Raw genomic sequence first — 26,064 nt, 5'->3', positions numbered from 1 at the left:
CTGTATTAGTTACAAAGTCAGACTGCAATTTCTGATTTACGGTAAAGTGGTGTGCTGGCCTTCCGACAGCCACCTAATTTGAAACAGAAATGAGTGAAAAGCAATTTCCCAATACAAGCTCAAAACGAAGAGAATGGCGCACTCCCCTGCAATATACCTAGCTGCAAACTGTGCCAACACATCTCACAGGATTCCACAGTCACTCCCATGGGAAAAACCTTCAGCATAAGAGGATCTACACATGCCCATCTTCAAATGTGGTATATATCACTCAATGCAAAAAGTGTGAAGGGTGCTATATTGGAGAAACAAGCCAGATGCTAAAGACCAGACTCAATTTACATAGACACAATATTAAACATTTCAATGCAAACCTGGACGTCACCTCTTTCGGACAGCTTTTTACAAAACCAGAACGTTGCATGTGAACTTTTTAAAACTTAAATTAAGCTTTAATTTTATATACAGTATATTTCAATTTAGTTTTCTGGTCTCCAAGACACCACTATGAAGCAGTAAAAAAAACAACTTCTAACTACACTGTGCACATGCTTGTTTCTATCTATTTATGGAAATAAGAGATAACAGACCTGATCAACCCTGGCAGGTAGTCAATGAATAGGGGGAAGGGGGTGGAGGAGAAGAAGGGGGGGGGGGCAAGGAGGAACCTAGATTCAAATGCAAGGGATAAGGGAGAGTATTAGAAAGTGAAACAAAAAAAGTGAGCAGAAGTCCTGAGGAATAAGCTACTGATTCTGTATATATCCACTAATGATTTTTGAGGGGGGGGGGGGGGGGCTTTAGAAGGGAAAACATATTGTGGCATCAGATTTAGAAAAACATTATTTGAAAATATTTTTAAAGAAATTGCAAAGAAGTCAAGGTGGCATAATATAATCCTGTATTTATTGGCAAGATAGGCATGAATGCAAAATGCAAACAATGAAACAAAAATGCAAAGTCTGGTTGTCTAAATGATACACCATCATGAGAATTGTTCCTGCTTTGGAGCCACTGAAAGATGCGTGTCTGGACATACAATGTCTTAAGGTTTGTAAATATTCTTAAGCGGGCTTAAGTCAAGTCACTATTTGAATGCATATTTAAACAAAAATATATAATTATAGTACTATTATTATTTTTAATGTAGACAGATACTCCTTTTACAGCTGAACTCTGTGCATGTGCAGTTCTAAACAAGCATTATGATACTAACTACACTGACGTGTTCAGGTTACATCCTCAAAACACAGACAATAATAGCAGTTCTGCATCACTTTCAGCATCATTGTCTACTATCTCATAATTATCTGAACAGCATGTATGTCAAAAATCTATCACTTGGGTTTGAGAAAATAAACATCCTGCATCACTAACAAAAATATGGCCCTGTTTACTAAGCAGCGATATAGGCGCGTTAACATTTTTTAACGTGTGTTAACCATGTACGTGCCTACAATATCCCTATAGGCGCCTACATGGTTAGCAAGCACGCTAAGTGTAGGTGCACTAAAAACACTAATGCACCTTAGTAAACAGGGCCCATAGGCAGGCATATTTGTAACAAAAAAAGTGGACTACACCAACAGATAAATGAGGAAATATTTACTTGGCTTGTCAATAAAACACACTTTCCTTTCTGTATGGTTAAGAACACAAAGTTCATCGACATGGTTCCATCATTTTGACAAAGATTTAGTCCATAAAAAATCAAATTTTGAAGGAAATCACTGAATAAAAATAAGAAACTGAGAAGTGTGCAAATTTACAAGCCAGTGTCACAGGGAGGACAGGCTGATGAGTGTTGTTGGCACAGAACTGTAAGGTCCCACGCTGTTTGCTACTTTCACTTTGCAGTGGTAGCTGGTGGCAAGAAGGGCAATGCTGGTGTAAGGGAGAAGAGAACAGTAATAGATGGACAGGATTTGGGGCGTCAGGAAGAAATGCCGTCAGAGAGAGGATGGGATGATGGACCACCCTTCAACATCTTCAGTCCTTCTGTGACTGTTCTCTTGTGCTTGACTGCTTAAATATTTTATATTTAAATGCTTTACTTTTTGTCTATTAGATTGTAAGCTCTTTGAGCAGGGACTGTCTTTCTTCTGTGTTTGTACAGCGCTGCGTACACTTTGTAGCGCTCTAGAAATGTTAAATAGTAGTAGTAGTAGAATACAAGGTAAGGGAAGAGACGAGAAGTGGAAAAAAGAGAAGAAATGTTGCACATGGACAAAAGGGAGGAGAAAGGGAGAGAGAAAATGATGCACAAGGATGGAGGGGAAGGGAAGAAATGAAAAACTAGATAGATTTTAGAAGGAGGAGGAGGAAAAATAGAAGAACACTGAATGTAAAAGATCAGTGCCAACAAAGGACGTAGAGCAGGAAGTGAAGGAGGAGAGAAAATGGAAGGAGGTCCTGGAAACGGAGTAAAGAGACAGATAGAGGGAAGCAAAAACAGAGACTGGAAACATTATGATTAAAAATATAAAATTACCGGGCAATGAGGTTAGGAAAAATAATTATATTTTTAATATAGTGACAAATTATCCTATATAACAATTTGCACCTCCAACGTTCCATGTCTGGCTGCCTGGGTTCGTAACATCTCCTGACGTCAGCCAGCCTCCAGCGTTCAACTCCCCCTCACTGTCCCGCCCTCGCGTCAAGACGTAATGACGTCAGAGGGTGGAACAGTGAGAGGGAAGGGAATGCTGGAGGTGAGCTGACGTCAGGAGGGATGTTACGAACGGAACAGAAGCCAGCGCCAGCCAGCCAGAGAACGTTCAGTTACAAATCGAAGGGAGGAAGGGAAGGGGAGGGCAGGGCACAGGAGAATTGATGGATGGGATGGGAGGGCAGTAGAGGAGAGACTCATGGGACACAAATGGGAGGGCAGGGAAGAGGAGAATCGCTGGAGGGGAGGGAAGAATTGCTGGACATGGAGGGGAGGGCAGGGGAGAGAGAGAAAAAAAGCTTACATGACAGCCTTCCTAGGGCCCGTTTCATTGTTGAGGAAATGGGCATGGTTCCACTAGTATATTTATATTTTGCACTGTACAGGAGGAAATGCAGCTCTTTCTATTTCTCTGGTGTTGAACTAATGCAACATATGGCTTCTTAAGTTTCAGTTTAATTCTTGTCTACATTTATGGTCACTTATCCTGTATTTGAAGACGGGCTATATGTATTCTGCATGTGTGACCACAGCCAGGTGTTCTGCTAGCACTGACACCCCAATACTCAGAACTCCCACGGTAAGCCAACAGCGCAGAAATAATACTGCTGGAACAGCACAGAAAATTAGCTTGTCAATGATCACAGGAAATGGTATGCAAATTAGGAAGGTCTTTTACAAAGGTGCAGTAGTGTTTTTAGTGCACGCTGATTAGTACGTGCTAAACGCTAGAGACACCAATAGAAATATATGGGCATCTCTAGCGTACTCTTAATTTTAGCATGCGCTAAAAACACTAGTGTGCCTTTGTAAAAGGTCCACTTGATGTGTACTGTTAAAACAAGGAAGGGAGACGTGCTTGGCACATGCACAGACTTTCACTGTAAGCCCAGATCCTGTGCGCATACGCCAGGCAAACCCAAACATGAAAAACATGAAGCACACATTGGCATCTGTTTTCTGTGCCTTTAAATATAAGCTTTTCAAATTTTTTTTCTTGGAAGGCTTATATTTAAACATAGGAAACAGGCACAAATTGTGTGCCTTCAAGTTTGGCTCTCTCGGACTTATGCGCATTTGTTTCTCACTAGTAGTGCTTAGAGGCTTGCACGAGCTTCCTTCTGCTTTGAAAATGAAGAAAAGCCAGCAGATTTTAAAGAATTGTGAGAAATCTTCTCATACAACACCCTAATGCCTGCTCTGACCCAGCATTATTTTTTTTAGTAGTAAGGGCAGCTTTGTTTTGTGCGCTGTTCTCTGAGCACTGGGAAGGAATAGGAAATGACCTCATTAACATCCATTTGACAACATTAGCATGCTATCTGCACTAATATTTTGCGCTCTTTCGTTTCTTGTTTCCCACCCTACAGCCTCTGAGCATTCTGCACTCATTAATGTGGGTGCTAGTCCAGCGCTAATGTTCTATAGCGTCTACTTCTAAGCATCGGGGTATAAGGGTTTGTAGGCATCTGTAGTAATCTGGCTTGTTCGGTTTTCCCAATAGGTGTATTAATGCTCTAGGGTTCATTGTAATACTTAAGTACTGCCTTTTCCTAGGTAGGTCCTTGTGTGAGTTTTAGAAGTTGGTGCTTTTTATGGAATAGTAGATTTGTTTTTTCTAGACCCTGAGTGATTTTTGTAGGGCATTACTTCACAAGATGCCTGGTACTAGAGAGGGTTTATGTATAGTTGAACCTTCAGCCTTGCACACCTGAACTCCTACCCCCAGGTGGTTCAAGGCCCTATCAGTTGTTCAGCATCTCCCCTTTCTTCCAATCCCTCCTCCAGAGGGCCAGCATCCCCTTCCCCTCTATCCCCCCCAGGTTATCAACATCTTTTCCTCCCCTCTATCCCTCCAGTCTTCAAGGTTTTCATCATCCCTTCCTTCCCCTTTATCTCTCCCCACCCTAATTGTCAGCATCTCCTCCTCCCCTCTAGCCTTTCACCCTCAAGATTACCAGTACCTCCCCACCCATGGTTGCCAGCATGTCCCTTTCTATCTCCCCTCCCCATGTCCCTATCCACTTCGTGGCCACTGCCAACATGGCTGTACCTGCTCCCAGGCTGGCTCAAATCTTAGACATGGGCATGGGGTCTTTAAGTAAGGCTCAAGTGTTGTCGTGTCCTGCCCTCCTCTGAGGCAGACTTCCTGCCAGAGGGGATGGGAATTGAAGTTCTGCTGCACCAGAGATCAGCTGCCCCCAAATTCTGCCAGCCTAAGTGGATGTCTAGTCCATCAAGTTGCAGGACCGGTCCTGCTGCTGAACAACGTGGTTATGACATGCGCATCAAGCAATTATAGTACTCTCTAATACACTTCAGGGCCAAGGGTAACCATTTCAAGAAATCTGTTTTCTGATGAGGTTTAAATGAAAGTCACACCAGTGAACTGATGGAACTCACTTAAATATGTGAATTTAAAAATCATGGATGTGGTAATCCAGCTATAACAGGTACAGATTTTTCTGCAGTTGTAGAGAAGTTTTTCTTCCTTCTGAAGAAAATTATAAAGTACCCACATTCTAAGGTCATTTTTACTGCAGCCATAAAAATGGGCTTTTGTATTTTTTTTTTTTGTAATAATGGCCATGCACTAATGTTGCTATTAGCACATTGGCATTATAAAAATTTACTACGTGAGCATTTAACTACAACTCATTTTATAGGTGGTAAGGGGTATCCGTGTGCTAGCCAGTTAGCATGTGGTAATGTAGCTGTGCTAACTGGTTACCTCCAGTTCCAGCTCCGCTCATTCTGCCTCGCCTCACCCTATGCTTGGAACAACCTTCCTGAGCCCTTACGCCAAGCCTCCTCCCTGCCCGTCTTCAAATCTTTGCTTAAAGCCCACCTCTTCAATGCTGCGTTCGGCACCTAACCATTACCGTTCAGTGAATCCAGACTGCCCCAATTTGACTGCCCTATCGGACCGACCGTTCACTTGTCTATTAGATTGTAAGCTCTTTGAGCAGGGACTGTCTCTCTTTGTTAAATTGTACAGCGCTGCGTAACCCTAGTAACGCTTTAGAAATGTTAAGTAGTAGTAGTAGCACAGGAATGCCCTCTCTCTGCCCTTAGACCCCCCCCTAAAAAAATATAAATATAAATACATATAAATACATTATATATATATATATATATATATATATATATATATATATATATATATATATATATATATTTACATTGATGCACGGTTAGTGCACCAACATTTGGTAGTTACCGTAGGATGCCCGAGTGCAGTCCATGGTACACCATTTTAAGCTGGGTTAAGCACCTGTTAATTCCCAACACAGCCTAGTAAAACGGTCCCTTAATTTGTCCCAGATAATGGCTACTAAACACTGGCCCAAAAATACTCAGATTATTCTATTTTTTGATTTAAAAAAATGAACCTGATTAAGAATAAATAAATGCTTTATAATGTGCAGTGTGTACCTGCCTACTAATGAAAATGTATTACGAATTTATCCAAACAGAGATGTCAATGCAAAAAAGGTTTCAGTTTCAGTAATTTTCAGACTCTTTTTGGTGCATTTTACATATGTGGTGGTTATATCTATCTATATATACAATTACATTTTTAATGTGCATCAGTTCATAAGCTGAAGTGTATTAATTCAAATTTGAGTGCAGTAAAGTTTTTACGGTGTGCTAACCTTAAACCCAAAGACATGCATCCTGGGCGGCAGTTTGATCTTCTATTACTTTTATTTTAACTTCATAAAATCATAGTGTAGCAGCTGTAACAAAGTTTTGCATTTATCAATACACCACAGAAATAACAAAGTAGGCCTTACAATAATAATTTCTCCTCATTTGTGCATGCTACTCTGACATTATGAAATCAAGAAAAGTGCATTTCTGGCTTATTTTCAGGTAATTCCCCCCCCCCCCCCCCCCCCCCAACCCAATGATTTTCTCTCCAATTGAAAGGATTATCTTGCATTGAGATCTGAACAGGTGATCAAGTTACAAACATGTTGTAGGTGTTAATCTTTTGTTTGTTCTGTGGGTATTATATGCCTGTGCAAAGCCAACAGCACAGCGCCTGATATGGGGACACAAAGCACATTTATCAAAGCCCAAAAATACTGTATCATGCAGCATGATAAAGCATGGCAAATAGCTGAAGCAAGGAAAAAGCAGGGAGGCAGCACAGGTGAGATACCTTAAGGTAAGCCCTGCATATCTTCTCTCGTTTTTGGCGCTTTTTATTTAAAAAGAAAAACAAGGAAAGAAATTCAAAAGGTTAGAGCAAATAGCTAAGGTTAGTATATTATCCAAACTCAACACTAGGGGTTAAATAAGTAATTAATATTCTTCCACAGAGCAGAAAAGTCATTTTAAAACACGGTTGCTGGAACAAAAAAATGCTTTTAAAACTATCAAATGCCATTTGGACAGAGTGGAAAAACAGTTTTGTAACCACTGAAGATAATAGTCAGGTAAAAAAGTTGAATCCCCCCCCCCCCCCTGCAATTCCAGTGGTTCTCAAGTTGAGTTGAGACGGATTGAAAAAAAAAATGAATTTCCTGCACTGTCAATTTGTGTTCTATTAACTCTTACAACACTCATGATCTGTGGGTGCTACTGCTTAAAACCCTAATTTATATCAGCAGGTTCAAACTGGACCTTGTATTACAACATTACTCATCTCAATTCCTCCTGTAGTGTAGGGGCAGTGACGAAGAGCCCCTGAATGCCATACCTTAGTAGAAATAGGAAGAGATGATGGTAGTTATCATTAAAATAATTTTGTTGGACAGACTGGATGGACCGTGCAGATCTTTATCTGCCGTCATCTACTATGTTACTATGTTTATAGCAGTCAAACTTTTAAGGAGTTCACTATGAGGTATTACCTGCGGTGTGCTACATTGACTGGTCCTTGGTGCATTTTTAAAAAAAATATTTCTATAAGCAACACTGTGAAGGAACTGTCAGAAAGGAATTGTTTCTTTTTGCAAATGATAACAAAACCTGAAACAGGGTATAAACACCCTAGAAGGGATCTAGCAAATCTTGAGGAATGTTCTAGAATTTGGCAATTAAGATTTAATGCAGGGCCATTCATTTGGATTTTAAAAAAAAAGACGGCAGCAGCTCAGAAAAGGGGATGAAATTCTGTGCAAAAACAGAAGAGCTGGATCTGAGAGTGATCGTATATGATGATCTTAAAGATGGCCAAACAGGTAGATCAGTTATCGGCAAAAGCCAAAAGGAAAGGAATGGCCAGCAAGAGAAAGGAGGTGAGAGTACATCTGTAAAAGTATTTGGCGACACACATTTATAGTATCCGCAACATATAAATTGGACTGAGTCAGTCCAGAGGGGTCTACTAAAATGGTGAAGAGCCTTTTCATCGTAGAGCACATGGAGACAGACTTAACGATCTAAAAACATACAACCTAGATATTAAGACAGGCATTTAAATATCTCCAAAGTATAAATTTACAAAGACTGAACCATAAGAACATAAGGGGTCCTTTTACAAAGGTGTGCTGAAAAACGGCTTGCGGTAGTGTAGGCGTATGCCAATCCATTTTTTAGCACGCCTGTAAAAAAAAAAAAAAAAAGGTCTTTTTAAAATTTTTGCCGATAATGGATGTGCGGCAAAATGAAAATTGCCGTGCATTGATTTTGGGTCTGAGACCTTACCGCCAGCCATTAACCTAGCAATAAAGACTCACATGGTAACTGGGCGGTAATGACCTACGTGTGCCAAATGCCACCTGGCGCATGTCTGTTATGCGCACCTGAAAATAAAAAATATTTTTCAGACACACGTATCGGACGTGCAGCAAAGATGAAATTACTGCAAGAGCCATGCGGTACTCAGGTGGTAACTCCATTCTTGGGCGCAAGTAGACGCTTACACGGCTTAGTAAAAGGGCCCCTAAGTGTTGCCATACTGGGACAGACTGAAGGTCCATCAAGCCCAGCATCCTGTTTCCAATCCTATTAATAAATGACTTCTTGCCCTTTAGAAAAATGCTGAAAGCTCATCTCTTTAAGCAAGCCTACCCAAATGCCCCAACCTAATCTCGCCAACTTCCACCCCCAATTCTGTTCTGACTTAAATACCAACCTCCCATCCTTCTCTTTCCATCTCTCCTTAATTTTATGCCTCCTTACCCTTTCTTTCTCCCAAATTACACTATCCTATCTACCCTCTTTTATCCTAGTCATATATTATCTAGCTCAACTTATCATACACTACTAAGCCCAACTTTACACTGTTTTCTACTGTTTTATTAAAATTCTATTAACTTTGTATTTCAAATTACTATGTAAGCCGCATTGAGCCTGCATTATGTGGGAAAACGCGGGGTACAAATGTAATAATAATAACAACAGTGGCCAATCCAGGTTACAAGCACCTGGCAAGATCCCAGAACAGTACAATACATTTTATGCTGCTTATCCTAGAAATAAGCAGTGGATTTTCCCCAAGTCCATTTTAATAATGGCATATGGACTTTTCTTTTAGGAAACTAACCAAACCTTTTGCTAAGCTAACTGCTTTTACTACATTCTCTGGCAACAATTCCAGAGTTTAATTACATGTTGGCCCCCTAGTCCTAGTATGTTTGGAAAGAGTAAGGTAAAATTATGTATAATCATACCTGATAATTTTCTTTCCATTAATCATAGCTGATCAATCCATAGACTGGTGGGTTGTGTCCATCTACCAGCAGGTGGAGATAGAGAGCAAACTTTTGCCTCCCTATATGTGGTCATGTGCTGCCGGAAACTCCTCAGTATGTCGATATCAAAGCTCCATCCGCAGGACTCAGCACTTAGAGAATTACACCCACGAAGGGACACTCTGCCCAGCTCACCACCGCCGAAACGGGGGAGGGGAATTAACCCAGCTCATCCCCACACAAGTGGGGGAGGGGAATCCGTCCAGCTCATCCCTCGGAGCGGGGGAGGGACACCACACCCGCCGATGCGGGGGGATCTGGCTTATCCTGCAACCGCAACCGCGGGAGGAGCTGACTGACCCTAACACCGCCGAAGCGGGAGGGGTACAAAGCTGCCCTACAGCCGCACGAAGCGGGAGGGAGTGCCGGCAGAATTTTAAGTCTCAATCCAGCCCCGTAAAACGGAGGGGAGAGGAATGCAGCAGCTCACTGTAACACAAACTCGTCTTAACTCTTGAAGAATCCAAGTGAAAAAACTTGAACACGAAGTCTTTCTGAAGTAACTGAAGACTAAACTTGAACCTGAAATGCAACCAGAATAAAAACAGTACAGATATCTGGGAGGGGCTATGGATTGATCAGCTATGATTAATGGAAAGAAAATTATCAGGTATGATTATACATAATTTTACCTTCCATATCATCAAGCTGATCAATCCATAGACTGGTGGGATGTACCGAAGCAGTACTCACCCAGGGCGGGACATTGAAATCCCTGACCTCAACACTGAAGCTCCAAACCGGGCCTCCGCCCGTGCAGCCACAGTCAAACGGTAATGCTTGGAGAATGTATGAGCCGAAGCCCAAGTTGCCGCCTTGCATATCTCTTCCAAGGAGACGGATCCGGCCTCTGCCATCGAGGCCGCCTGAGCTCTCGTGGAGTGAGCCTTCAGCTGGATAGGCGGCACCTTCCCCGCGGCCACATAAGCCGCTGCAATGGCTTCCTTGACCCATCTTGCCACTGTAGGCTTAGCAGCCTGCAGACCCTTACGAGGACCTGCAAACAGGACAAACAGATGATCCGATTTCCGGAAATCATTGGTCACTTCCAAGTATCTGATGAAGACTCGTCTCACATCCAGATATTTAAGAGCAGAGTACTCCTCTGGGTAGTCCTCCCTACGAAAGGAAGGGAGACAGAGCTGCTGATTCACATGGAAGCGAGAAACAATCTTGGGCAGGAAGGAAGGCACTGTGCGAATAGTCACTCCTGCCTCAGTGAACTGCAGAAAAGGCTCTCGACATGAGAGCGCCTGGAGCTCGGAAACTCTTCTGGCTGAAGTGATAGCCACCAAAAAGACTGCTTTCAACGTCAGGTCTTTCAGAGATGCCCTCGACAAGGGTTCAAAAGGCGGCTTCTGCAATGCTCTTAGTACCAGGTTGAGATTCCACGCAGGCACCACTGAGTGCAGAGGAGGGCGCAGGTGATTAACTCCCTTGAGAAAGCGCACCACATCTGGCTGCGAAGCCAGGGAAGCACCCTTCAGGCGGCCCCTGAAGCAAGCCAGAGCCGCTACCTGGACTTTAAGGGAACTGAGCGACAGGCCTTTCTCCAGACCTTCTTGCAGGAACGCCAACACTGAAGAAATTGGAGCAGTGAAGGGAGAAAGTGAGCCTGCTTCGCACCACGCTGCAAAGATACGCCAAACCCTGGCGTAAGCAGTAGAAGTAGAGCGCTTCCTCGCTCTCAGCATAGTGGCGATGACCCTGTCTGAGAAGCCCTTCTTCCTCAGACGCTGCCGCTCAATAGCCAGGCCGTAAGACCAAAGGGGGAGGGATCCTCCATCACCACGGGACCCTGATGTAACAGGCCCTGCTCCACTGACAGCCGCAGAGGATCGTCGACTGAGAGCCTGATCAAGTCCGCATACCAGGGACGCCTGGGCCAATCCGGACCCACCAGGATTACCCTGCCGGGATGCTTTGCCACCCGGTCTAGCACCCTGCCCAACATGGGCCAGGGCGGGAACACAGAGAAGCTCTTGTGTCGGCCACTGTTGGAGAAGAGCATCTACTCCCAGGGATCGAGGGTCCCGTCCTCTGCTGAAAAAGCGCGGCACTTGGCAATTGGCCGATGACGCCATCAGATCTAGGCTCGGCTGGCCCCAGCGCTTCGTGATGTCCAAGAACGCCTGAGCAGATAGCTGCCACTCTCCGGGCTCCAAGGTATGGCGACTGAGAAAGTCCGCCTTGACATTCATGACTCCGGCAATGTGGGCCGCTGAAAGCTGCTCCATGTTCACTTCCGCCCACTGGCAAAGATTCATAGCCTCCTTGGCTAGAGGGGCGCTCTTGGTACCTCCCTGGCGGTTGACATAGGCCACAGCCGTGGCATTGTCCGACAGGACCCGTACAGGCTTCAACACCAGTACCGGGATGAACTCCAAAAGCACCAACCGAATGGCTCTGAGTTCCAGGAGGTTGATAGACCACTTTGCCTCTGCAGGAGACCAGAGCCCCTGCGCTGTCCTTCCCAAGCAGTGGGCTCCCCAGCCCGACAACGAGGCGTCCGTCGTGACGACAATCCACTCTGGGGTCACCAGAGGCATTCCCGCAGACAACTTGTCTGTCTGCATCCACCAGCTCAGCGCCTTGCGCACTGCTGGGTCCAAGGGAAGGCGCACAGCATAATCCTCCGACATCGGAGTCCAGCGCTGCAGCAAAGAGTGTTGAAGCGGTCTCATATGAGCCCTGGCCCAGGGCACAACTTCCATCGTGGCCGTCATAGAGCCCAACAGCTGCACATAGTCCCAAGCCCGAAGGGGAGAGGCTACTAGGAACTGGTCCACCTGAGCCTGAAGTTTGACAATCCGATTGTCTGGCAGGAATACTCTGCCCACTTGGGTGTCGAATCGAACTCCCAGGTACTCCAGGGACTGAGTCGGGCGCAGCTGGCTCTTCTCCCAGTTGATGATCCATCCCAGGGAGCTCAAAAGAGCAACTACCCGGTCCACAGCTTTGCCGCACTCTGCATAAGAGGGGGCTCGGATCAACCAGTCGTCCAGATAAGGATGGACTTGTACCCCTTCCTTTCGTAGGAAGGCCGCGATGACCACCATTACTTTGGAAAAGGTCCGCGGAGCAGTAGCCAACCCGAACGGGAGGGCTCTGAACTGGAAGTGTCGTCCCAGGACTGCAAAACGCAGAAAGCGTTGATGAGGAGGCCAGATGGGAATATGCAGGTACGCTTCCTTGATGTCCAAGGATGCCAGGAACTCTCCTGCCTTCACTGCCGCTATAACAGAGCGGAGAGTCTCCATGCGAAAGTGCCGCACTTTCAAGGCCCGATTGACCCCTTTGAGGTCGAGGATAGGCCGGACAGAACCTCCTTTCTTTGGTACCACAAAGTAAATGGAGTAACGTCCCTTGCCAAGCTGACCTTCTGGCACCGGAACGACCGCGCCCAGGCGGATCAGATTGTCCAAGGTCTGCTGCACTGCCACAGCTTTGACCGGAGACTTGCAGGGAGAGAGTACAAACCCGTCTTTTAAGGGTCGGCAGAACTCTAGTTTGTAGCCGTCTCTGATGACTTCCAGCACCCACGCGTCTGAAGTTATTGTGGTCCACTCGCCCAGAAACGAGGACAGCCGTCCTCCAATCTGCACTGGGGCGTGGACCAAGACCCCGTCATTGGGTACGAGACCCTGGGGGAGGACCGGAGGGAGCACCTCCGGGACGGCGGTCTCTGCGAAAGGAATGCTGCTTGGGGGAGAAATTCCTCTTGAAGGAAGAGGGGGCAGAGCCCGACTTGCCCGGGCGGTACCGACGGGCTTCCTGCAACCGTCCTCTGAAGGTACCGGGACGAGTACTAGCCCGAGCCCTGACCTCTGGTAATTTCTTGCCCTTAGACGTGCCGAGATCGGTCACGATTTTGTCCAGCTCGACCCCAAAGAGCAGCTTGCCTTTAAAAGGCAACCTAGCCAGGCGGGATTTAGAGGCGTGGTCAGCAGACCAATGTTTCAGCCAAAGCCACCGCCGCGCAGAGATTGTCTGAGCCATGCCTTTCGCTGAGGCCCTCAAGACATCATACAGCAAGTCTGCCAAATAGGCTAAGCCCGATTCCAGGGCCGGCCAATCAGCCCTCAAGGAATGATCCGAGGGGGAAGCCCGCTGCACCATAGTCAGGCACGCCCTGGCCACATAGGAGCCGCAAACTGAGGCCTGCAAACTTAAAGCAGCCGCCTCAAAGGACGACCTTAAGGCCGCCTCCAATCTTCTGTCTTGGGCGTCCTTTAGGGCTGTGCCACCTTCCACCGGCAACGCCGTTTTCTTAGTCACCGCAGTGATTAAAGAATCCACGGTAGGCCACAGATAGGCCTCACGTTCACTCACAGCCAAAGGATAGAGGCGGGACATAGCCCTAGCCACTTTAAGGCTCGCTTCTGGGACATCCCATTGAGCCGAAATTAAGGTGTGCATGGCATCATGCACGTGGAAGGTTCTAGGCGGGCGCTTCGTCCCCAGCATAATGGCAGAGCCAACAGGGGCTGAGGGAGAGACGTCCTCCGGAGAGGAAATCTTCAAAGTGTCCATGGCCTGTAACAACAGGTTGGGCAAATCCTCTGGGCTAAAAAGCCGCGCTGCAGAGGGGTCATCCGCTCCATCCGAGCGGGGATCCGTCTCCTCCAAGGAATCCGCAAAGGACCATTGGGAGACCTCAGACACGCTGCCCTCATCTACATCGGAGGAGACAAATTCCTCCAAGGCCTGGGAATCAACCCGAGGGCGTTTACCTCTGGGAACCTCAACCTCTTTACCAGACGAGGGAGCAGGGGCAGCGTTGTGCATGAGGAAGGCCTGATGCAGCAGCAAAACAAACTCGGGGGAGAAACCCCCCAGACTGTGCACTTCCGCAGTCTGGGCAACAGCCCTAGACGCACCCTCAACCGGCGCTCGCAATAGCGGGGGAGAGACATGCTGCGCATCCAAAATGGCGTCCGGCGCGAAACTCCGCGAAGGAGCCGCGCGGGAAGAACGGCTCTTAACTTTAGCCGCTTCTGTGCCGTCGCCCAAATTAAGGGCGTTCATGGCATTAAAGTCTCCAACCTCAAGGGCGGCCCAAGAAGAAGCCGTCCGAGCCGCGTGGCCGGCCAAGATGGCGGAGGCGAGGAGCGGGGGATGGGCGTTTATGGCGGGAAAAACCGCCACGCCGGAGGAAGGACCGGGACATTCATCGGTCACGAAACTGTCACCCAACAAGGGCGAATCAGGCTTGAAGACCCCCGCATCCCCTCTAGAAGCGCTCAAGCGACCCGGGGAGCGACCCTTTGCGCCCTCGCCCTCCGACACCATATGCCACGAGGAGAAGAATCGGGGAACCCCCTGCCCGCTATAAAAAGGTAAGAATTACCTGCTGTCCGCTCCGAGTTGTAACGACCTGGTGTCCCAGTGAGTAGCTGCAATAGACGCTTAAATAAACGTCGAAATAAACGCCTTTAAGGACGTTCAAAATTTTTTTTTTTTTTTTTTTTAACGGAGCCAGCGGGAGGGGGGAGAAAAGGAGGGACCTGGCACCACCAGGTTTGCACTTGCTCAAAAGAGCCCTCAACCCCAGGCACTCAACAAAACCTAAAAATTAGGCTTGGAGGCCTAGCCAGAGCTGCTGCTGTGTGTGACCACCACCTGCTGAGATAGAGAACATACTGAGGAGTTTCCGGCAGCACATGACCACATATAGGGAGGCAAAAGTTTGCTCTCTATCTCCACCTGCTGGTAGATGGACACAACCCACCAGTCTATGGATTGATCAGCTTGATGATATGGAAACAAGCAATTCACGTCTACCCTTTTCACTCCACTCATTATTTTATAGACCTCTATCATATCTCCCTTCAGCCATCTTTTTTCCAAACAGAAGAGCCCTAGCCACTTTAGCCTTTCCTCATTGGGATTCGAAGACCCTCCTTAACTTACAATAGTACCCCCCCCCCCCCCCCCCAATTCTATCCACCCTATCACTATGACATAATTTGTACCCTGGTATGACAATGTCCCACTGGTTATCCTCTTTCCACCAGGTCTCAGAGATGCCTATTATATCTAATTCTTCATTTAGTGCAATATATTCTAACTCTCCCATTTTATTTCTTAGGCTTCTGGCATTCACATATTATAGACATTTCAAACGTTGTTTGTTCCTATTTACATCTTGCTCAACAGTTGAGAGTGCTAATTTGCAATCTTTTGTCTGTTTTTTCCTTAAAGACATCTGGTCTACTATGGTCTCTATTGCAACCTATCGGGATACCCTATTCTGCCTGTTTTGGTGATATCTTTCAAAGGAAAGGAGGCCCTGGAATGAGGGAAAAGGGAAAGACTCAGGTGTAATCTGAGGAATTACTTTCCTGAAAGGCTAGTGGATGCATAAAACATCCTCCCAGGGGAGGTGGTGGAGATAAGAATGGTATCAGAGTTCAAGAAAGCTGGGGAGAAAGAATTGTAGACTGAGCCAGACAGTCGTTTTCAGCCCTATTAAAGGCAATGTTATATGCACGTAAATGACTCCCACAATGGACAAAATCTTTTTATGTTAGTCAAGAAAAATTAACTTTGAGATTAACAAATGAGGAGTGGCCTAGTGGTTAGGGTGGTGGACTTTGGTCCTGGGGAACTGAGTTCGATTCCCAGCACAGGCAGCTCCTTGTGACTCTGGGCAAGTCACTTAACCCTCCATTGCCCCATGTAAGCCGCATTGAGCCTGCCATGAGTGGGATAGCGCGGGGTACAAATGTAACAAAAAAAAAAAATGGCCAGTTCCTTCCTTTTATGGAGGAAGGGGGGAAGGATTAAAAAAAAAAAAAGGTGAAAGAGAACAAAACTTCCTAATTAATTTTACTGGCTAAGAAAAAAAAAGCAATAAAATTAGGAAACTAACAGAAATTGAATCTGTAAGATCAAATGAATGCTGAATAAAACAAAGAAATTTTAAAAAACACAACTTTCAACAGGCACTACCAGAAGAAAAATTTGTTACACTGAGAGCCTCACCACATCCAGGAAGACAAACACAATCAATCAATCCTCTGATGTTAGTACAGAAGAGATTCATGTGGCTTCTGTTTCTAACATTCAGACCTAAACCTGAAAGAAAAAAAAAAAAAAATCAAAATCTTGCCGTTGTTCATGTTCTGAAGTACTTCTTCTAGGGCAACTGTTTCCTAGTCAGCATGATAGCCTTTACTGATAGACGTCTCCCTGGTCTCTAATGAACTTGAAAATACTCATAGCAGTCACCTTGTCAACCTCAAGGTTGTCAGCTTCATAAACTAGATTCGGTGGAAAACAGGAATGTGTCTTACAACATTTGAAACTTCAGGCAGTCTGAAAAGATTTAGCAGCTCTGGAAACCAAGGAAGTCTCAGAGAACAAAAAAAGAAAAAGAAAAAAAAAAAGCATGTGCCTAGTCTGCCAAAAAATATACATAAATTATAGTATTCTGTCTCACTACCATTCTGTCCATGTGTTCACTCATTTTCAAATTATGCGCCATCACATTTAAATACCATGTTATAGAATAGTGCATAACGAGAATATTTATGCATGTGTGGACACACATATAGACTTGTGTTCTGGTAATTTATATGTGTCCTGGGCACCTAAGTAAAGTTGAATTGTTATAAACCTAATGGAACACCCTTTCAAAAGCTGCAGAGTAAGAAATCTAGCCGTAGTGTTTGGAACACAAATTCTAAAATGGGAGAAAGATAGAGTTGTGAGGCCCAAAGGGATCTTGCAGTCTCAAAGAAAACTCCAAATGTTGAGTGTTGTTTCAAACTAGAAAAATAAACTTTACTAAGATTTTTTTTTTTAATGCAATACAAAACGTTCCACAGTATTAAAAAAAAAAGTCTGTAGTATTTCACAGTTCAATCTCCAGCAAACACTGAAAGTTCAAGTGCAACACAGATTCTCATGAATCTTGAATAGATAAGTGAAAGAGAGGAAAAAGGAGAGAAAATCCTTGGCTTCCTCTGGTAGCCTCTGTCTCCTTAGAGCCCTTTCTAGAACCAGAATCCTTTTCTCCCCATGACAAATTTGAGGTGGCACCTGAATGGCATCCATTGTTCTTAACTATGACCCATCCTATAGGAGATGAGCTGACATCACTTATAATTACCTCACTACTTGGTAAACTCCTCAGCTGAGAAGTTCCTCACCTTTTTCTCCTTAGTAGTAGCTCTGTAGTCTAGCCTATCCCTGGCTGTGGTTAGCTGGCCTCCCACAAGTTGACACTTAACTCCCAGAAATATGAGGGGAATTTCATTTGTGAAAAATAAAGTTCTCCCTTTATTTTGCCATGTTTCACTGGAGACTTTGTTCCCTTGAAAAATACTATTTTGTCACTAGGGCTTCTCCTTGATTGTAATTTATCTTTTATGTCTCACCTTTTTGAAGTGCTGAGGAAAGCATTACTTGCGCCAAGACAGTTGCACTCTTTATGATCCTCCTCGGACTACTGCAACTCTCTCTAGCACAGGAGTGGGCAAACATAGACTTCAAGGGCCAAACCCAGTCAGATTTTCAGGATTCCCACAACGAATGTGCACGAGATTGATTTGCATGTATTGCTTCCATTGTATGCAAATAGATCTCACGCATACAACTTGACTGGGTTGTAGCCCTTGAGAACCACAGTTGCCAATTCCCTGCTCTAGCAGGTGGTCCACTACGCTGGTTGAATGACTTAACAGCAGTTAAAACGATATATAAGATCAAGCTCTCAGCCCACGTCTCTTCTCTTCTGGAGCAGTGCTGGCTGCCTATGTAGGGATAAGCTTTAAAGTATATTAATGTTACCTTATCAGAGGCTTTGCCTGGGTATCCCACTATATTTGCATTCTGCTTTGGCTACATGTCACTTGACTTGTGCACTAAGATCATCTGAAGCCGACTTTCTGGTTATTTATTTGCCTTTGACATTATTGACTTGAATTTTCCCGCCTTGCCTGTTTCAGTCGTGTGGCCCTGAAGTTGTGGAATTGTCTGCTAATATACTGGAGGGCAGGGCTGTCCAATTATATCTCTTGTAATCCACTGTAAACCTTCGGTAAGATGCAGAAAATAAGTACCTTGTATTGTATTGTGAAAACTTGGCTGCTTGAAGAAGCCTTTCATCTTTAAATCCTACAAATCTATTTGCATTTTCCTTCTTTGTGTGTCCCGCTACATATTTCTCTGAGGATATTTGATCTTATGCTACTGCCTCTCTCTTCCTATCTGTGTTTGGCTTAACTGTGTTAGGATGACTAATTGTCACTAGTTTTTCTTCTGCTTATTACATTTCTGAAAATTGTTTTGCTATAATGATGACTAAATAAATACATACAATCACAGGACAAATAGGCTCTCCTGAGTAGAACCATCAGCATTACGAATACTCTGATAAACAAAATACTGGCTGAGAAAGCAAAAAAGGGAGAAAAAAAAAAGATCCTGTATTAATAATGATATTTAACTAGGCCAGGGTGAACCTGAAGCACCTATGATCAGAGGATGCAATCAGCAGGTGCGATTGTACATCCTCCAGGCCCAGGGTATAGGAAAATCTCTTGGCTTGATGGTTTGTTTGTTTTTTTAATCAGAGAACAAATGCTTTCTATGCTAAAGCTAAACACGTTCAGTTTCTAGTTGTTCAAATTAGGTCTTAATCTACTGAAAGTTTTTGGGAAAAGAAAGTAGTGGTAATAAGCCCCTCATCCCTATGACATGCATTTTCACAAGCTGATTGAGAGTCTGCAATCATGCTGAAGTCGTTCCCCTTTCCTAGGGAATCCTTAAGTTTACGAGAAAGCTCCTAAGAAAGATTATGTATTTTTTTTCCAATGACATTCAGATCAAACCTGCAATCGATTTTTCCCACACTGAGAAAATTGACAGCCTTCTTCCTTCTTGATTGAACTAGTTGTTCTATGTAACAATTTTCCCTGTACTCTCTTCTATTCCAATGACCCCTCCAGCTTTCTCCCCAGGCTCACTCTCTTAAGAAAAGTCTTACGTAGTTGGATCTTGTACCTGAGGGAAAAAGTTCCAAGTTCCCTGGAAATGCTTACACTGAGAACTAAATGCAGATTTCCTCAGTTCAAATCTGTACTTTGGCAGCTGCTAACATTTTAAACTTAGGACTGATCAGATTTATACCTACAAAAAAGCATGTCTCTTGGAAGCAGCATCTGTACATCAGCTTTTAAGCAAGTGTCATTTCTTGGCAACATGAACCTTCATTTGTAACTACCAGGAGTCTTTTTTCTTCCTTATTTCATCCCCAATACACCTAGTCTGGTCACTGCCATGGCAGTCCTTGATTAGGTGCAGTGAACAAAAAATTATTTTAGAGCCCTGACTCATGAACCCTAAATCTGGTTATTAGGTGCCATCCTTAAACCATGATCCCCAGACGCAGCCTACCTAGAACCTTCTGCATGGCAGTGAGGAGCACTCACCACCTAAGCCACCTGGTAAGCCCATCACAAATATTTTTTTAAACTCCTACTGCACAGGTCACAATCTTGGAGGAGAAAGGGTTCAGGCTATCAGTCCCTAGAGTAAAGGCCACGGCAAACTCATTGTGAGACAACTCATGCAGGATTCACTGAAGTCAAGCCCCTTCTACGAATGCCTGTATTAGTTCATTATCAGAAAAACAAAACAAAACAAGAAACATAGTTCTCAGTGCCCCTGATGCAAAAACCATATGTGCATATAGTAACAGTCTGGAGATCTCTTCTCATGGTTTCTACTCCCTGTGGGGTGTCTACCCTATTGGCAATCTTTGTCTCATCTGCAAAAAAGCAAACTTCTCCTTCTAACCCTTCAGCAATGTCTCTCACAAACATATTAAACAGAATCAGTCCCGATATCAACAACTGAGGCACTCCACTACTCACCTTCCTTTCCTCCTAGCAAATTCCATTTACTACCACCCTCTGTCATCGGTCAGCCAGTTTCCAATCTCTAAGGATGTATTAAATAAATCCTTAAGAGGCCCTGCTAAGATTTCTCTGAGTTCCCTCAGTGTTCTGGGATGTATCCCATCTGGCCCCATATCTTTGTTCACTTTCAGACATTTACCTGTCTTGTGAGCAGAGATAGCCTACAGAAAACTAACGTCTTTTGATACAACAGACTGAACAACTGCATTACTTCATGTCAGCATTATTACTGCGGGTACTTAGATGCTTCTGGAAACTTGGGCTCAGCTTCTACCTCCCTGTAGTCTGGAAGATTTAGGAGCCCTATTACAATGCCGTGGCAGAGCTATCGAGGCGTTGATGCACCAATCCAGCACAAGCGCCGGCCCACCGCACTCCATTTTTTTCTTTTTTGTGCGGGTTACCACGGGAACCCTTACCGCCTCCTAAATAGGTGACGGTAAGGGCCACATGACAAGTGTGCACTTACCACACAGCCATTTCCTTTTTTTTTTTTTTTACCTTTTACCTACTGTGGTAAAAGGGGTCTTGCGCACGGCAAATCTATGGGCCGATGCTACTACAGGGCTCCTTTTACCGCAGCTTGGTAAAAAGGGGCCCTTAGTTAGGTCCTTTAATACACATGGCTAAAAGGGCTCTAGCTTCAAAATGTTTGAGGCGTGGTTCCACAGACTTCTCTGGAAGCTTGCGTGTATTAGCTGCAGCAAGGTCCATCCTAGTCTCAAAGAACAACTGATCATCATAATGGCAGTCCAGCTTTTGAAGACGAGCAGCAACTTAAGACCCCAAGGTCTGGAGATTCAGACTCCTATGCTTTTTTTTTTTTAGTAAGTTACACTGTGGGTCCAGCTCTATTAGGCACAGTAAAAAGAAATATTTGTGAGACTAGGCAGGCCGCAGTGAAGAACTTGTTAATGTATATCTGGCTTTTCTCTTCACATGGAGGAGTAGCCTAATGGTTAGTGCAGTGGATTGAGAACCAGGTTCAATTCCCACTGTGGCTGTTTGTGACCTTGGGCAACTCACTTTACTCTCCATTGTCTTTGGTACAATTAAAAAAGAAAACAAAAACAAACAAAAAAAACTTAAGTTTGTGAGCACACTAAGGACAGAGAAAATGCCTGTATATAATATGTAAACAGCTTCAGTTATATCACATAAAATGGTATATCAAATGCGTGACTCATACCTATTAACTTTTTTCCTTTTATTGGGCCAGAAATAAACTGATTTCATATTTCTTCTTGTCAATACTCAAGAATCTGACTCACAAAAGTCGTAGTTTTACAATTCAAAGCCACACACAGCTGTCAAGAGAATCTGAAAATTCCAGATCTCTGGGCAAGAAGTCCACTTAGTTTCTCTCAGATGGATGCATTCTCCTCCTACCCCATTCCTTGCATCAAAGCCCAGTAGCAGTAAACTGCAGTGAGTACTAATATGTTTGCTGCCTCCCTGAGAACGGCAGAAAATTGGGTGAGAAGGTTAACTGTAAGAAGACAGCAACATAAGATATTCTGATCTGAAGTTTCAGGTCTTAATTTATTTATTATTTAAAAAGCAACAAATCCATTTGCTTACCCCATTTTATTCTAAGGGCCATATATTCCTATGGGTGTCTCCAGTGTTAGTGCGCTAACAGTGCGGCTTAGTAAACAGGGCCCTAAGTTTTATTCTAATTTTTTGAAGAAATAAAATTGGCAAAATGCAATCAAACATAATTTTTATAAATAAATGCTTGGTTAAATACATGCCACCTGATATTCAGCCCAGGGCGGTAAACAGTCGCTCATAGTTGTGGGCCAAACTGACCCCGGATATTTAATGCTAGGGAATGTGCGGCTCCAGGCATTGACCATTTGGGTCTCAGCGGTCAACCAGAAGTTAACTAAGTGCCAGCTGATATTAGACTTTAGCGCATGAGTTAGGACAGCCTTTATACATGGTTACTTAGCCAGTTAGCGCACTGAGGGGTCCTTTTACTAAGGTGTGCTGAAAAATGGCCTGCGGTAGTGTAGGCGCATGTTTTGGGCGCATGCAGATCCATTTTTCAGCATGCCTACATAAAATGCCTTTTTAAAATTTTTGACAAAAATGGACGTGCAGCAAAATCAAAACTGGCATGCGTCTATTTTGGGTCTGAGACCTTACCACCAGCCATTGACCTAGCAGTAAAGTCTCACACGGTAACCGGGTGGTAACGGCCTACGTACATCAAATGCCACTTGGCGCGCATCCGATACGTGCATCTAAAATTTATTTTTCATTACCACAAGAGCCATGTGGTAGCCGGGTTCTAACTCCATTTCGGCGCCAATAGACGCTTACGTGGCTTATTAAAAGGGCCTCTGAAAATTGTTGCTAAACGGCTATGTGTGTGCTCCACCTATGATCCACCCCAGCCTGCCCCTAACCTAACCGGTTAAGAGATGGCTGGTTAACAGTGATATTCAGCAGCATTAAATGGTTAAATGCCACTAAATACCGTGTGCCCGGTTGCTCAGCGGGGTTTAAGCTGCCTGGTTAAATCTTTTTTGAATATTGGGCTGGTGGTGAATAATGTGGAAAATATGTTTATTGTATCTGTTTCTACAATCATTTTAATTCTATAGGATTTAGCAAATTAGATTGCAATCTCATTAGATTGATAATTATAGAGATGATAGAACTTAAGTATGCTTAGGGCAGATATAGGAAGCAGTAGGAGGAACAGGGTTAAAGAAATGTGAAGAGCAGAATGCTGCCTTAAGTTTGGGAACTGCTCTGCCCCAGCATCCCAGAATGGTACATAAATAAAAATTGACTAGATAACGGGCAATATCATCTCGGCAGCCAATATCTTTTGAGATCCTGATCTGTTACTATCTACTATATTATGCACCCAGAACAATAGTACCCACAGGTCAGAATTGCTGAGGAATCTAACAGAACATTCTTCACAGAGGGCAAACCCAAAGAAAATAGGGAAAGACAACCATATTTTCCTGTTTGGCGATCACAACAGTACATTAATGATTAGTATATACATAAAGAGGGAATATTAGCTGATATATTAATTATTAAGTTTTCCTTTTAACCTCAGTAACATGGGTTACATTTTCTTATCTTCTTTAGTCTGTTACAGTTCTAAATGAGTTAGAAAACTTTCATCGAACCTGAATGCACTTTTTAATAATATAAAACCTGTGCGTTTTTAATATATAAAATGTAATAAGCATTTTTCACCTTACTATTCTAACACTCAATGGGGCTAACTTCAGTATCACTGCCTTAACTAAGCAATGTATTGGGTTTTTTTCATGTTAACTTGGAACATACTTCCGCTTCATGAATAAAAAAAAAAAAAAAAAGGTAGAGAGGAGACAATTCACAAAAAAAGACAAGAATTGGTTTTTCGAAATCAAGTGAAATTTGTTAGTTACCTTGTTGTAATTCCTCCCTACAGGGTCCTTTTCATTAGGCCTCAATTCTTGCAGTTGTGCATCCAGAATGTCCACCAGCTGCTCCATCAGCCTCACTGAAGAACTCACATCGCCAGCAAAGATTGGGCCTTTGGTGTGTTTCGCCAGCTCATTGGCAAGACTAGCAGCATTTTCTCCACTTCTGATCTAAAAAGATAATTTACATCATCTCAGTAGGGATCTTTCTTCTATTCAAGGCTCTCCATTTTACTTTCCCAACATACTTTTGCAAAAGTGAAATACTATGTTAAAAATCTATAACAAATGGACAAAAAAAAAAAAAAAAGATGTCCACAAGATTAACAATTGTTAAATTCTTGACAGATAAAAGGGAAGGGAAATGGGACTTGATATATCGCCTTTCTGAGGTTTTTGCAACTACATTCAAAGTGGTTTACATATATTCAGGTACTTATTTTGTACCAGGGGCAATGGAGGGTTAAGTGACTTGCCCAGAGTCACAAGGAGCTGCAGCAGTGGGAATTGAACTCAGTTCCCCAGGATCAAAGTCCACACGGCACTAACCACTAGGCTACTCCTCCATTCTTAACAGCATCAAAACAAACCAAGCTGCCAATTTTCTATATCTTCACCTATTTGAACACTTGTTAGATGCTTAGAAACCTGCTTTTATAGTGTCACAGGAACATAATAACAGCCATACTGGGTCAGACCAATGTTCCATCTAGCCCTGCATCCTGTTTCCAACAGTGGACAATCCAGTTCACAAGTACCTGGCAGAACCCAAACAGTAGCAATATCCCACTTTACCAATCCCAGGGCAAGCAGTGGCTTCCCCATGTCTACCTTAATAGTAGACTATGCACTTTTCCTCCAGGAACTTGTCCAAACCCTTTTTAAACCCAGATACACTAACCGATGATACCATACCCTCCGGCAATGAGTTCCAGAGCTTATTCATTGAGTAAAGAAATATTTCCTCCTATTTGTTTTAAAAGTATTTCCATGTAACTTCATTGAGTGTCCCCTAGTCTTTCTACTATTTGAAACAATAAAAAAAAATAGATTCACATCTACTCATTCTACACCACTCAGGATTTTGTAGACCTCAATCATATCTCCCCTCAACCATCTCCCCTCCAAGCTGAACAGCCCCAAGCTCCCCAGCCCTTCCCAACATAAGAGGAGCGAACGTGTATGTATAATCTACAGCAACTAGTACTGACTATAAATTGTCTTGTTTTTCCGAAACAACTTCGGTAGGGATGCAGCCACAAAACAGAATACAGTTTTCTAATTGTGATTTTATGTTAACTCATATTTGTAGAACTTTATTCTATCATAATCTTTTGCCAAGTAAACATCTGTTTTCCAATTGCAGAGCTTGTAACACAGTCAATGCTTTTTGATTTATTAGACTAATCAAATATTTGTCTTTTGATCATCAAAACAAGCTAAGTATGAATGAAATTATGCTAGCATGGATGGATTACAAGCATCCTTTTAAAAACAGCATGACAGGAAACATATGAAATTAACTTTCAATAAATGGTTAGCAGATGAATGCATGTATAAATTCTGCTAGCAAACTGAACAAAGAGTCATAAAGATAGTTTCAATGTATGAAACTGAATTATTTATATAGAGTTAAAACCCTTCATCATCAGAGTGTATAATATTAAAAGGTTCCAACTAACCTTCTGAGCCAGCTGATTCACCCAGTGTGAGGTGCAGTTGCCGAGATCAGGGCCCTTAGGGTTCCATGTGCCAGTGGAAACCATGCAGAGATATGAGGCAGTTCCTAGAGCAGATGTACAAAATGAACAGTGAAATTGAAACCATTCTTTCTGCGTGCAGTCAGGAAATCAGTTATTGTTTTATCCCCACTCTGTTGTATCAGAAATGAAAACTAATGGAAGCAGATGACAACTACTAGAAGTGTAAAGAAATGGTGTAGAATCCAAACACAGTAAGGTCAAATCACTGAAAGATTATCAAAACCTACTTTTGACAAATGAAAAAACCTATTATAGTCAGATTTGTCTATGATTATTTGTATTTTCATTCTAAACTGTATACATTTTTATAATGTACTCTGCTTGAACGCTTTGTGCAAAAGCCAAATAATAAGTTAATAAATCAAATTAAACCTATCTTTTCTGGGAAAGAACCCAAAGAACAGCCATAATGAGGAAAGCAGCTGTAAGCAAAAGTTGCTGCAGTCCTCAAACAATGATCTGAATTATTTGAAAACATGCATGCTAATTAGATGTCCATCTTCTTATGACACTTACAGCTTACAACCTACATATCGCCTGTACTGGATCTTACCTCAA

At 43.5% G+C, this 26,064-nt stretch overlaps 1 protein-coding gene across 17 annotated transcripts in view; it reads right to left on the bottom strand.

The window, feature by feature from the left end:
* ADGRL2 (adhesion G protein-coupled receptor L2) overlaps positions 1 to 26,064 on the bottom strand; it is a 377,345-nt gene that overhangs the window by 63,628 nt on the left and 287,653 nt on the right. For 13 of the 17 annotated variants that reach the window (XM_030207177.1, XM_030207180.1, XM_030207178.1 and 10 more), the window contains 3 exons: positions 25,426 to 25,529; positions 23,729 to 23,914; positions 6,840 to 6,878 (listed from right to left, as the gene is read on the bottom strand). In XM_030207177.1, coding sequence (XP_030063037.1) covers positions 6,840 to 6,878; positions 23,729 to 23,914; positions 25,426 to 25,529 — 329 coding nt within the window. The remainder of the gene's footprint in view (positions 1 to 6,839; positions 6,879 to 23,728; positions 23,915 to 25,425; positions 25,530 to 26,064) is intronic. The other 4 variants (XM_030207183.1, XM_030207187.1, XM_030207174.1 and 1 more) reach the window with 1 other exon arrangement.

Source organism: Microcaecilia unicolor, chromosome 6, assembly GCF_901765095.1.
Source record: "Microcaecilia unicolor chromosome 6, aMicUni1.1, whole genome shotgun sequence".
Taxonomy (NCBI): domain Eukaryota; kingdom Metazoa; phylum Chordata; class Amphibia; order Gymnophiona; family Siphonopidae; genus Microcaecilia; species Microcaecilia unicolor.
Note: the sequence above shows the minus strand (reverse complement) of the source record. Positions and strands in the feature narration are given on the sequence as shown.